The sequence below is a fragment of the Anastrepha ludens genome, chromosome 4 (assembly GCF_028408465.1).
Source record: "Anastrepha ludens isolate Willacy chromosome 4, idAnaLude1.1, whole genome shotgun sequence".
Lineage (NCBI taxonomy): Eukaryota > Metazoa > Arthropoda > Insecta > Diptera > Tephritidae > Anastrepha > Anastrepha ludens.
The window spans coordinates 29400441-29415515 of record NC_071500.1 but is presented as its reverse complement, the minus strand read 5'-3'; the positions used below and the strand labels follow the sequence as shown (position 1 = coordinate 29415515).

Genomic DNA, 15075 nt, shown 5'->3' with positions numbered 1-15075 from the left:
CTCGAAGAGGTGATCACACTTGGCCACCGAGATCTTGTGATTTAACTCCTTGTGACTTTTTTCTTTGGTGCCACGTGAAAGAGAAGGTCTACGCCAACAGCCCAGGGTCGATTCAAGACCTTTAAGAGAGAATTTGTGAGACTGTCGGGAACATAGGGCAGCCACTTTGCACTTAGGTTAAGGAAAATTTCATGAAAAGGATATTGTCCTGTAAACGTGGTCGTGGTGGTCATTTGCCTGATGTTATTTTTCACTATTAGCAGCATATCTTCCTCTTTGTAATGAAATAAACATCCGATGATTTGTATTAAAAAATAGCATTTTTCTTTGAATATCAAAATAACACCTCTCATTAGAAAACCCTGTGTTTACTTATGGTGGACAGAGTTGAGGTGGTCAAAACCGTAACAAAGCCACGCTTGCAATGTTGGCATATTTGTTGAAATTCTTCGACCTTCATCAATAAATTAAAGTTATATTATATATTAACTATCGCTTGGCCTTAAGTGCAATGGACAATAGTGCCTAAGTACACGTGGAAAAAATTCCCGCTCGCCCACAGTTCAATTCCACGCCATTCCAACCTACATGTTTGTACGTATACAAAAACAACAAATATATGCAAGCATACATATCCGCGCCCTAATAGGAGTACGATGCCAGTTGACTATGTGCATAGAATACTGGAATATTTTGCATTTTTAAATTTTTAAATGAGAATAGTGATATCCAAGTGAGCCTAGAGGAAGAAAAAAATGTTGTTATAGCGCCCATTTTTGGGCCATGGAATGTGATAGTCAGTTTTCGCTGGATCGCAGTGTCTATTCCGGTAAGGAGGGAACGAAGAAGCTTGAGTTCGTTTTAATTTTATTTCAATTGGGTTGTTCGGAAAGGAATTTCGTTTTTTTGTGGATATATCGAGCTACGAGGTTAAACCCAGGCCTTTCAGGTGGTCTCACCGATCTCACGTGTTGTTATTCGCCGATTTGCATCAACTAATGCCTTTATCACGTCTTCATCAGCTTAAACCGACCTTCCAGAACGTGGTGCATCTTCGACATCAAAATTGTCGGATCGGACCAGTTCTGGCACTGTCAACACATCTTCTCCATACACATCGGCTAATTTATTTCTGGCTTGAACAGCATTTTTACCTTTTCTGATGAAAATGCTGCTCATTGCTCTCCATATTTAAAAGGGGACCGAACAAAAACAACTGCTTAAAATCAATTGAACTTATTCATACGCAAACCTTGCTATATCAGCTGTAAAAAGATATAATGACAATGCGACTTTAGTGTGAAGTTAGCTGTGGAAAAATACAATTAAATCCTCTGTCGGGAAAAAACGAAATTACTTTTCGAACAACCCAATATTTCTCCCAACTTATGTATTACTATAGGTATTAAGTTGGGTTTGACTTTTTAAATATTTGAGAAGAACCGCACCATTGAAGACAACGGATTAATGGCTGTTCTTGAATGACTTCGAGTTGCTTTTCTGCTCAAGTACGAAAATTTTGCTTATTTACGTAGCCATTGAGCCAAAAATCGACCTCATGGCTGAATAAAATTCGGGTCACTGAGCGCGCGATGAACACTTTTCACAGAGCGTGGATTTTCGTAATACAATTATACGATTTGTGAACGTCGTTGAGGTGTAAGTCTTTGCATGATGGAATGTCAATGAATACTTAACAAAATTATGCACATATTTAGTTTGACAGTAGTGAAACATGATGTGAAAAAAAATTCTATTAGAAAAAGTACTTTCAACCAGCTTACTCTTTTGAGTAAAATGTTTGGTTGAGCTCCTCCTCCGATTTGTGCTGGTTTTTCAGATATTATTGCACAAATCGAGGAACCTAAAGTTTTACGCCGCCTCTGAATGGCAGATGGCTTTTCATGATGAGCATTTTCATACAGAAATAAGCTTGGAGGTTTTCCACTACCTGCCGAAGGGCGACCGCTTTTGAAAAATCATTTTCTCTCACTTGGTGTTTCGTGCACAGAGTGGGTTTCGAACCTCGTAATTAATTTTTGTTTATTTCATATCACTAGAAGACTGTATGGGTTTAAGAATATACATATATAAGAATATATTGTCCTAAAGATTATAGACTGTGTTCTCGGTTTTTTTATTGGAATGAGTTTCCATATTTCGCACAGATCCACCATAGAAGGATCCAGACCATGTAGATTAGAGTACTAATATTTGAAGAAGCAAAAATATGCGTAAAAGAGATATTTTTACAACTTTATAAATAAAATTGACATTTCTATTTGCAGTGAGTCAAAAAAGTATTGGCACACTCGAAAAATCAAAGTTCTCAGTACTATAACTTATCTTCTATTGAAATACATTTATTTATTATGTATCTGAACAAAAAAAAATTATTTTCGAATTTCATCACCCCGGCCCATTTTGGTCTATGTCCGTTGAAATCGCGATCAAAAGTGATTGCAACCGTATGCAATTCTTAAAACGTACGAATATGTAAAAAGCAACAGTGAAAATAACGGGAGTTTACCGTTACGACACCAAAAGCATAAGCTAATATAAAGAATGTGCCAATACTTTTTTGATGTGAATTTGTGCCTTATTTTAACTTTCAAGGTTGAGCTTGTAAACCTAAGTCGAGATTAATTTTTTTGAAGTGAAACTTCTTAGACGTCGATGGACGAGCGAGAATGGAGAGTAAAATTTCAAGGCCATGCAACGTTTTGGGCATTTTCGTTCCGCGAGAGAGAAAAAAGATATAACGTAGAGGAAAAGGAGAGAGTGAGCTATACCTTATATATATCTTAGAAACATTTTAGGCTACTTTTCCTGAGTTTTTCCTTGTGGTTGCTAATTTCTAGTGAGAAATAACACTGCCTACTTTTTGGCGCTTGTGCACTTGGTGCAAACTTGTAGAAAACATATTTTTGGTGCCTACTTTTTGGCGTTATATTTCCTTGGTGCCTACTCTTTGGGGCGTTTTTTGGTTCAGATTTTTTGGCATTTTTTCTGGTGCCTACTTTTTGGCGCTTATTTCCATTTCCTGGCTAGTGCTTGTGCGTCCTATAAAGTGCTATCCATTCCGTCGGATTTATTGGTATTGCCTTGTGGTAATTTGTGCCGTTGCTACGGTCCTGGCATAGCTGCGTTTGTGCGGGTGATAAACGCTCGGGGTAGTGCGCGTTGTTGCCACGGTTTGTGTCCGGCGTTTACCTACACCGGTCGGCCCTTCTCCGTTTTTTGTAAATTTTGTCTATTTGTATTCTCTGCAAATGTTGTGAATTTATTTAGATATATATTCTTTCTCTCTCTCCCTCTCTCTCTCTCTTTCTCTCTCATTTCCTCTAGGGTCTCTCCCTCTTTCTTTGTCTGCCTTGAAAGTTTCACTTCTATTATGTTTACTACGCTACATGCACTTTTTTTGTTCAGATACGTAATAAATAAATATATTTAGAAAACACCATTTTCTATTTTTTTATACTTTCATTAGAAGAAAAGTTATAGCACTGAGAACTTTGATTCTTCGTGTGTGCCAATACTTTTTTGACTCACTGTATATGATCTGGAATAGAAACAGTTATCCTTGGAATTGTGGTTTTTGTTTTGCAGTTTAAAACATTAAGAATGTTAATAGAATATAATTTTCATTCTATAAATAAATTCAAATTTTTATTTTTATATTTGTAAGACAACTTTGTTTTCCACCCTCAGCATATGAACGAGGACTTCTGGAGGGAGGTGCGTAATGACTTTATGTCTCTTGTCGATTTGTTGCGTCTGTACGATGATGGATTGTCTATGTTGATACTCGTGTCGTGTTGCAATAATTTGTACTTCATATGTGTACAAATTTTTCACAGTTTCAAGTAAGTATCACTGAAAGTTGTATCAAATAAGATTAACCTTCGCGCGCATTTGTCTGTGAGGCCATTTAACTCAAAATTTAAGAAAAACGGCAGGAGAAAGAAGAAGAGGCAAACACATAAGTTCAGCACTCCGGGAGAAACTATAACTCTGGGAGAAACTATAACTCTAGAAGAAACTAAAAAGTTAATCCCACAATAATGCAGGTTAAAGCTATAATTAGTGGCGCCATACCTCAGCCATAACCCTAATCATAGAATTCAGTTGCTCTGATGAAATATATGGACTGATCTGATCTGTAAACAATTATAGGCGCCGCGGCGCTATAGCCATATGTATCTATTGAAATTTGGTAACTCTAATACTTGAAATACTTGACATTTATGTTGATATTTCCTATGAAAATTTGAATATTAGAAAAGAACGACGAAAAATTAATTTACTTAGTGAAAAGTTATGCTTGTTTTTATCACAAAATGCAAAGGTTGTCATTAATTCTACTTTACTATGAGCTGCTTATGATTCTTCTTGATAGGCGCGATAGTCCACGCAAGTGGGGACAGTACCTGATAGCCATTCAGTTGGAAGTGGCCAGGACGATTCTTCTGCATACGGTTCAAGTAGCTCACAACTTTTGGGCTTCGCCCATGTATCCTCTGAGTAGCTTCCGAACATCCATTTGAGAGCGAGTTAATGTGAGAAGGCGAAGGTATATGGTTGTGCGTTCGGCTTGGAACCAACCACGTAAAAATCCTTCCCCAATAAAAACGGTAAAAAAGCCTCGGAGGAGAACTGCTATTTATAATTTTCAGAGATGGGTACACTGCATATAAATTTACTGCATTATAAATAGCAGTTATTAGTAAAATTTTACTGATACTGAAATTTAATTTACATTCCCAATAAACTTTTACTTATTACTGAAAAAAAATGCAGTAGACATATTTTTTTACTGATTACTAGAAAAACTGCAGTAAACAAATTTTTCTTCCTCATTACTCGAAAAAATTGCAGGAAAAATATTTTTTTACTGGTCACGGAAGGAAATTTCAATAAAAATACTAATAATGCAGTTTGATTTGCATTATCAGTAAAATATTTACGTTTTTACTCAAAATAGTTACGCGTAGTTACAAAACAATACCCAAAGATGTGGTCCTCGTCTTTCTTTTTGAGGTACCGTTTCGTAGGTTCGCCTGGCTGGGGTGTCTTTCTTATCTGCTGTTCACGTCGTCCATGCTTCTGGGTCATATAGCAGGAGGCGCATGATGAGCGTTTTGTTGAGTGTCAGTTTGGTCCTTCGAGAGAGAGCTTTACTTCTCAACTGCATACTGAGCCCAAAGTAAGTTGGCAAGAGTTATTCTCCAGGTTATTGATCTCTAGTATAGAATCAATGTGTAACTCGAGCTGCTAGTCCCCATTTAATGCCGACCGCTTTTTTGCAAGTAACGGGTGATTTTTAAGCTATTATCTTTTTAAACAGTTGGTTTAAACAGCTGACGCACGTTTCGTGTTTTGTTTCACTGTCAAACATTTTCAGTTTGGTCTATAATTTAACCATGAATCGTCTTACAAACGAACAACGCTTGCAAATGATTCAATTTTATTATAAAAATGCGTGTTCTGTTAAGAAAGTTTATCGTGCGCTTCTTCCATTTTATGGTCAGTTTAATCGACCCACTTAAGCGACTATTCGAGCTATTGTGACTAAATTTAGAACCAAATTTACATTATTGGACATCAAACCACCAACACGCTCACGCAGAGTGCGAACTGAAGAAAATATCGCAGCTGTATCGGCCTGTGTTAATGATGGCCATCAATTATCGATTCGTCGCCGTTCGCAGCAATTGGGCCTCTGTTACTCAACAACGTGGAAAATTTTGCGAAGATTTACGTGTGAAGCCTTTCAAAATACAGCTGGTGCAGGAATTGAAGACGAACGACCTACCGCAACGCAGAATTTTTGGTGAATGGGCTCTTGGAAAGTTGGCCGAAGATCCATTTTTTTATTGAAAACTTGTGTTCAGCGACGAAGCTCATTTTTGGATCAATGGGTACGATTTTGGAGTGAAGATCAGCCAGAGGAATTGCAAGAGCTACTAATGTATCCAGAAAAGGTCACAGTTTGATGCGGTTTATGGGCTGGAGGTATCATTGGACCGTACTTCTTCAAATATGCTGCGAATCGTAACGTAACTGTGAATGATGAGCGCACCATGAAATGATATCCAACTTTTTTTGCCCAAAATGCAAGAGCTTAACTTGCATGACATGTGGTTTCAGCAATACGGTGCCACATGCCACACAGCACGCGTAACAATGGACTTGTTGAGAGGCGAGTTCGGTGAACATTTCATTTCACGTTCGTGACCTGTCAATTGGCTACCAAGATCGTGTGATATAACGCCTTTAGATTATTTTTTGTGGAACTATGTTAAAGCTCATGTCTATTCAGACAAGCCTGCTTCAATTAACGCATTGGAAGACAACATTAAAGCATTTATATGTGAGATACCGGCCGAAATATTGGGTTGAGTATGCCAAAATTGGACTAAGAGGATGGACCATTCTCGGCGTTTTTTTCTTGGATACTACACGACATGGCTTTGTCGGACGCTGTTTTTTTTCCGTTGGTGGTAAATTTCCAATCAACGCCAAGACGAATTCTTCTCTGAACTTTATCAGTTTTATTTTAGTTGAAGTTACTTTTTGGTAAATTCTGTGAGCATTTTGTATATATATCTCTATAATATGAAGTGAAACCTTTTTGTGCCTAATAGTCTTTCTTAGAGATGAGTAGTACCAAATCATTTGATCTGATCGGTCAATGCCAGACATTCCATTATTGTAATTTCGAATTATATTCGGTTTCATAGAAATTCTTCCATTGCGATTGGGCACCTCTACCATTTCAATAGCGTGCATGTTTGAAATGGAAAGGACTTCTCGTTTGTATTTCCATTTGCATACAGTAACAGGACCATTTGTCTGCCAAAAACACTCCCCTCTTTTTAGTTTACGATTTACCACATCTTTGGGGTTTCCTTTTCTGTTACTTCGTAGGGTTCCACACACAACAGTTTTTCGTGTATATAACAGTTTTGTAAGACTAACTGAATTATAAAAATTATCCATGTAAAGCGCGTAGCCTTTATCGAGATAGTCCTCAAGTAAATGTAAAACAACGTCAGCAGTGTGACCTACATTATGGGTAGTTTCCTCAGATTTTCCGCTGTAAATTTTTATTTTTATTACAAGACCGTCGGACTCACATAGTTCATATAGTTTGACACCATATTTGTGTTTTTTATTTTTTATTGTATTGGCGGAAAAGTAATCTTCCCCGCAATAGCATCATGGATTCGTCAGTACAAATATTTTTACTTGGAGCATAGTTTTCACGCGTAACATCGTTGAAATGATTTAGGATTGGTCTCACCTTGTATAATCTGTCGGTAGATGGTTGTGAGTTATCAACCAAATGAAAATAACGAAGTATCAACTGGAATCGATTGCGGCTCATATGTGTGCGCCAAAAGTTTACATTATATAGCTTGTTTGTGTTCCAGTAATGTTCTATTGTTGGGAAAGTACAAGGTCCCATTTGCAATAAAAGTGCATTAAAAACTTTCATCTCTGTAGCGTCTTGCCAATTTTATATCCTTTTAGATTTTTTTATAGCATTTTGATTCCCATTTTCCAATGTTGCAATTTCTTGCGCAGCATATAAATTAGTTTGTTCTACCAGTAATGCAAGAAACTCATCCGAAAAAAATAAATCCACTAGCGTTTGTACTGTAAAATTTGATGTATCTAATTTCACACCAACATTTTCTTCGAAAAGAAATAATTCAGGATTGTGTTGACCTTCTGTCCACAAATCATCATTCTCATTTGACGTTGTTGCTTGAAAATCATCGTCATTATTATCAGATTCGGAGACGTCTTGAGGTTCGGAGATGACTTCATCTTCACTATCACTTGTATTCTCAGAAGGCTCATAAATGTCGTTACTACCATCGCTGAAATCATCTTCTGAATCACTTAGATTTGCGTTGTACTCAATTTCTCTTTGATTCAGTGACCTTTTCTTATCCATATTGGATTCTTGATAAATATAACAGTAATTTTAGAGAATGTTTATAAATCTAAAAAGAAAGAAAATAATAATACAATTATGATAACTATAAAAAATAATAATAACTATAAAACAAAATACTTTAGAAAGCAAAAATGATGTTTTTTTTAGGAAAAAAAGGACCTACCTACTACGAGATAACTCGTAGGTCCTTTTTCTCCTTTAAAAAACATCATTTTTGATTTTGGATGATACCAATGATCTAGAAATAGAGTTTTTAGTAATATAATGTGAAAAAATCAAAATATCAATTTTGGCCAGTTTTCTGAAAATGGCCTTGGCAGTCAACGTGTTAAATTATATGGACTGTACTATCCATTCCAGTAAAAATTTCATGCATTTTTCTGAATTTTACGTGTGTTTTTTTGAAAAACTTTCCTATAGCTCTTAAAAAATCACCCTGTATATAATGCTACGTTGGCCTTCTTAACTCTTTCCCCAATATTAGGTTTCCACGTGAGTTTCCTGTGCAATATGAGTCTTAGGTACTTGACATTCTCTTTCAAAGAAATCTCCACACACTTCAAAATTAGCGGGGAGATTATAGGGAGCCTATGTTTTTTTGTAAAGAGAATTATTTCAGTTTTTGCGGGGTTTATACCGAGTCTCTCAGTCCAGCTTCTAAGTGTGGCCATGTTAGAGCACAGAATATCCATAAGGGTGTTAGGATATTTGCTTTTAACGGCAATTGCTAAGTCATCTGCGTAAGCAGTGACGTGGTTCAACTCCAAAGTCTTCTAATGAATCTACTATAGCGTTTGCATTTATATTGTTGAAGGCGGCTTCTATATCTACGAAAGCAACCAATTCAAACTCTTTGTCTAATAAACTTTTTTCCACCAACCCGACGAGTGAGTGTAAGGTGGTTTCTGCAGACTTCCCTTTAGTATAGGCATGTTCCGCCGAGGAGAGAGAATAAACTAAGCCTATATGTATATGAATTTCAACTGCTAGCAAATGTTGTGTATTAATTTTTCTATGCTTTCATCTACATACAGCAATCGAGACAACTTTATGAAAGAGTTTTACTTTTGGTTCTCATTAATTTTCGTGTTGGTACGCATCTTAACAATGATGATTTCAGCTGATGCGGTGTACGATGAAGCGAATCAAATAATGTCGACGATGTATGAAATACCGACACGATTCTGGAGCCTAGAAGTGAGTAGCCTTTATATTGATGCACCATTCGTCAGTGGTTTTTGTCTTTTGGTGTTGGAGTTGGTCTTTTTTCTTAAACATATACATACCTATGCACTTATATATGTATGTACTATTTGTGAAATGTATTTTTTATATTTTTATAGCTCAAACGTTTAAATGAAATCATCATACACGATTTGATTGCTTTTAGTGGTAAGAATTTTTTCTTTCTGACGCGTCGACTCATATTTGGGGTAAGTGCGACAAATTTGTATATTCTTGTATTAGCTCGGCCAAACACCTAACAAAAGTGCACGCGCCAATTATTTATATTTATTTATTATACCTATAGTGGCGGTCGCCGTAGCCGAATGGGTTGGAAGTGCACGGGCTCGAATCTCCGTGCATGAAACACCAAATTATAGAAAAGGTGACACTGGATTGCCCCTCAGCAGACAATGGCAAACCTCCAAGCCATGAAGAAGCTCCTCATAAAAAAATAAAGGCTCTATATCATAGATCTGTATGGCCAACTCGATTAATAAAACCCTCAGAAGCATTAAGCTCCCTCGCAAGGGCTCTCAGTGGTTTTGAAGGGCCCTTGTCAATGCTCGCTTCCTCGTCTTGAATAAACTCCGCAGATCGGTTCGTGTCAAAAAGTTCCTCATGTTTTGTGCGTTTAGCAACAGATTCTGCATCGCCGCTTGATGCTTCCAATTCTCGGCGAACTATATGAACGAATGAATGGGCGCACTTTTTGTGCGTTTTGCACAAATAGCGATGATAACTGCTTGTCTTTTCATTTTTTGAGTTAAGTTGTAATCCTTCAGGTTTTGGCTGAAAAGGAGCGAAATGAAAAATAATGGTTTCATAATAATTATACTAGGTGGTGCGAAATTTATCACCCTATCCTAAGACTTGTAATTTTTGCAAACGCAGAATAAACGCCGAAAAATTGATCCCAATTTTTTACATTATTTTTGGGAGTTAATTTTCGGAATTTACAGATAGAACGTTGGTTCGAATCTCGGTGAAAGCAAAATTAATAAAAAAAAACATTTTTCTAATAGCGGTCGCCCCTCCGCAGGCAATGGCAAACCTCCGAGTGTATTTCTGGCATGAAAAAGCTCCTCATAAAAAATATATGCCGTTCGGAGTCGGCTTAAAACTGTAGGCCCCTCCATTTGTAGAACAACATCAAGACGCATACCACAAGTAGGAGGAGGAGCTCGGCCAAACACCCAAAAAGGGTGTACCCGCCAATTATATATATGTATAATTTACCACTGTGGATCGGAATTTAGTAAGCCGTAGGTTAACTCATGCATCTCAGTTCAAGTTAATTACAAGAAATCGGGGTCTGATAATAATACTACCCTCGTCACTCTTGACTATTAGAATTTTAAGTAATACATTCTTTGTGTATATGTATATGACTCGAAGAAGAACCTCCGGTTAGTAGTTTCATTTCATTTGGCATCAGTTCATCCGCAAAATAAAAATTGCTTTTTGGTTCTTCTGAGTATCTTACGAGTTTAGAGACACTCAGTTCACTTCAGTTTCCTGCAAACTTTTCTTTAAGTCCCGGTTGAGTTTTAATTTTAGTAGCAAAAGTATTTGTGAAAAATCTCAGCCTTCCAATCTCACGTTTTATTTCCTAAGCATTTGAATGGCATATGATTTTTGTAACCATTCTTATATAATTTTTTATGTATTAGATGCACTATGTGCCCAATATATTTTGCTAAAGTATTTCAGTAAATCTTGTAACTAGTTTTAATGAAAAAGTAACCACACGAAAACAGATGGGAAACAGATATGGTTTCATGTAATAGAGGAGCGCCACAAACAATTTTCGATATCGACATCGTTAAGGGGGGCCTCTTATCAGTCGGCTTCAAAAAATCTATTTGTTTTTTACTGAAATCGATAGATATATTATAGGAGAATATGCTCTCAAAATTTTATCGCGGAATTCAAAGTGATTTCGGAGTTACAGGCTTGTGTACGGTTCCTCGCGTGAGTATACTGTCTACCTTCTGAAAACTTTGAAACACGTTTTCTCAAAACCATGGTTTTGAAAATGGCGTGTAAGATTAAAAAAAAAAAACGACGAAAGTTATCGTTTCAAACCGATAATCTATATAAAGATAATAAGGTAATTAAAATGCGCAACTAATTAACTAACAAATTACAAAAAACAAAATAAATAATTTTTTAATGTTATTTAACACCTTTTTTGAAAAAAGCGAAAAAAAGCACTTTTTTCAATGATTAATTCTGTGTTCACTTTTTCATATTTTTATACAAAAGTAGTCCTTCTGTGAAAGACAATATTTTTCTTTTGTGTTTCAGGTGAAAACTACGACCGCAATCGTACACGCCGTTTTACTAGCCCGCAACAAGAAGCTGTGCGAGATCCCTCATATGTCCGCCATTTTGCTTTTTTTTATTTATGTTAAAAAAATTTTCATTACTCTTCAATCATGCCTTCAAATAAATGCAAAAGATTAATCCTGTGTGTCGCTTTTTTCGCCTCGAAAAAAAACTGAGAAGAAACACCTTTTTTTGAAGCCACTGATAAGAGGCTCCCCTTAAAATGACTACACACATAAAGCGGTATTATAGTGTAGGGGCATGTATTTCACACGGTTGTTTTCTACCCATTTTTTTATCACTTGTTTATTGATGATTAATTATTACATTAAAAACTAACCAAAAAAACAAAAATTAAAATTGACAAAATTATGCGCAGTCAAAGTAGGGGATCCAAAAAGAAGAGGGTGTCTCGGCGTGCGTGATTCCCACCCTCGGGGTGATCTCAAAAATAAAAATCCAATGGATTCTTAGTTATTATAGATGCCGCTATCAAATGAGTTTTGCCAAGTTAGAAAAATCATTGATTTACAATGTGGCGGCTGATTGAAAAAAAAAATTTTTTGTATATTTTTTCAACATTTCCGATTTTTTTTTAATACTAAATGAAAAGTTATTGTTTTGAACTAGGACCATCCGATGAAGTTTAAAAAATATCCTCCACAAATTTGAAGTAAATCGGTCTATTAGATCTCGAGATATCCTAAAAAAGTAGTTTTGAGAAAAACGCATTCAAAGAAAAACGCTTACTGTCTTTTGTTGAGTTGAAGCGGTCGGATCGGAACTGATGCTATGCCACCAAAAAGGCGATAACTCATGAAATAATAGGAATTTAAATATCCTTTTAATCACTTATTCTTAAATGTCTAACCTTTGAAAAGATGTAAACAAAAAATTTAGATTTTTTCAAAATTTTCCACTAGAATACCCCCTTAAAGTATATCAACCTGATTCTATTCAACCTAATTTCTTAGTTCAAATATAATTCGATTTAAAATTTGTTCACATTTTTGAAAATTATGTTGAATTCCCTAAAATGTTAAGCATTCTAGTTCTTCAGAACGTACTACTATCTGGACAATCCTGGCACATGAACTCGAAATTTTGTGAAAAAAGTACCAAATTGATTACATATTTAAGCCGTTTTGGTTTATATATAATTGGCGCGTACACCCTATTTGGGTGTTTGGCCGAGCTCCTCCGCCTATTTGTATCGTGTGCCTTGATGTTGTTCCACAAATGGAGGGACCTACAGTGGCTAGCCGACTTCGAACGGAAGATATTTTTATGAGGCGCTTTTTCACGGCAGAAATCCTCTCGGAGCTTTGCCATTGCCTGTCGAGGGGCGACCGCTATTTGAAAAATGTTTTTCTTCATTTTGGTGTTTCGCCGAGATTCGAACATACGTTCTCTCTCTGAATTCCGAATATTAGTCACGCACCAACCCATTCGGCTACGGCGGCCGCCAGTTTTTTAAATTTTGTTTGATTTTTAGCGTCCTATTTTCGAGTTTTGTTGCCGGAGGTACGATCTAAAATACTTGCATATTAGCTTAGGGAAAAATACATCCATTATTTTCTCGGTACATGACAATAAAATGTCGATCAAAAAATTTTAATTTATGCTCGTTGTCACGGTGACATTTCACACTAAACAAAGTCGTTTGCTGTTGTTTGTTTGTTCCACAGTTGTGAGTTACAGGGTGTTGTAATAGAAGGAAACAAAGAGAAAACTCGGTACATTTTACAGTCTTTCTTTGATAAAGGCGAAAATGTAAGCCAGACCTCTACTGGTGTTTATGGTGCTGATACTATGACAGCTGATTACGTGCAATTTCGATTGCGTTCAGCCATTTTTGATGTAACAGAAAATGCCGATAAAATCACAGAATTAATCGAAATTGACCGCTATGTTAGTTGTCGCAGCATCACCCAGTAACTAAAGATCGACCATGAAACAGTTTTAATCCATTTGTGCAAAATAGAAAATAAAAATAATTGATTTCTCATACCCTTTTGTTGGTTATTTGGCCGAGCTCCTACTCTATGTAATTTGTGGTGCGCGTCTTGATGTTTTTCCACAAATTGCATGAATGGAGGATCTGAAATACTTTAGCAAGAGAATGCATCTAACGTATATATGTATATGTATATATATGTAATGAAGTTTTAAACCAAATATATGTACATATATATATTTCCTTGTACTCATCAGATGGCTGGCACTATTATTGTGTACGAATTGGTGCTAATCGATCAGGTGGAGGATAAGGATGTGGTTACAGATTTTTGTACATCCCGCAATGTTTGATGATTTCCGGAGCGAGAAAAAAATATAATCATAGGGATATGAAAGGATACCAAATGAATGAGAGCAGTGCATGATTTAAAAAAATATTAATATAAAAATAAAAATAAAGTATATAGATATATACCAAACATGCGTACATATAATATATGGTAATCACGTGATTTATAATAAACTATAATGCATTATTGTTCTGAAATAAATAGAAAATCCATTTTAAATACTCTAAATCATGTCAGAAAATAATAGGTAAAGTATGTAATTTATAATGAGTTTTTTTTTTACGATCAGCCACTTAAAAATTAAATCGATGATGCAATGAAAAACTTCAGAATAACAAAAGAAGTTGATATTTGTTGCACGGTGTTATCAGTGAAATTAATTCCGTGTGCCTTCTTTTGTGCAGCAGCCCGCAAATGAAATGGTGGATTCAAAGTACAAAACTGATCAGTGATGCACAGGAAATAAGAGCTGTGGAGTGAACGTGCTTTTCGAAGCACGAGCTTTCGGCTCAAAATAAAAATAAAAACGCGGTTAATATGGAGTGAAACGAAATTTGGATTGGTCGAGCCAAAGAGCGCCAAGAGACTTGGTGGCTCCTAAAACACTCAGGCTAAAAAGTCCATTGTATTTAGAGCTCTGGAAAGAGGGTGAATAGTAAAGGAGGGTAGGAGAAAAGTATTAGAGAAAGAGATAGGAAAGAATAGAGACAATGACAGAGGTAGTTAGTCCTGTGAGAACTTTCCAGATTCTTTGGCAAATCTGTAAATATCCTACAGTTTTAGAGAACGAATATTACTCCTTCTCACGACATCGCCACCAAAAACTCGTAGCCGTGCTTTAGCAAAGGCAGGACACCCACAGAGAAAGTGCTCAGTGCTATCCGCCTCTTCCAACCGCGACAGGCGCATTGGGTCCTCAATCATTCCAATGGTGGTCATATGCTGACCCAATGGGTTGTGTGCTGTAATAATACCGACCATTAACCGAACGTCTTTCCACCCAAGTTTTAGTGGAAAGTTTGATAGTTTTATGTTCGGAATGTTAATATGGGGTACTTTTAGAAGAAATACGAGCACAAAATTATTTTAAAATTGTTGTCAAGTACAAATTATCTTTACCTGATATTACAATTAAAATATTATATTATATTGCTATTCTAAGTAAATAATTAAACGATAATGCGGTATTGGCAAAGCCCCACCTTGATCAAAAAGTTTTCGAAATATACTTAGAAAATTCAA

At 36.1% G+C, this 15075-nt stretch overlaps 1 protein-coding gene across 1 annotated transcript in view; it reads left to right on the top strand.

Moving 5' to 3' along the window:
- LOC128861240 (uncharacterized) overlaps positions 1–13885 on the top strand; it is a 78416-nt gene extending 64531 nt beyond the window's left edge. Inside the window, exons 25-28 of the mRNA XM_054099218.1 lie at positions 3712–3866; positions 9004–9166; positions 9313–9402; positions 13739–13885. Of these exons, the coding sequence (XP_053955193.1) occupies positions 3712–3866; positions 9004–9166; positions 9313–9402; positions 13739–13834 (504 nt within the window). The 3' untranslated portion in view covers positions 13835–13885. The remainder of the gene's footprint in view (positions 1–3711; positions 3867–9003; positions 9167–9312; positions 9403–13738) is intronic.
- Positions 13886–15075: the final 1190 nt, after the last annotated feature.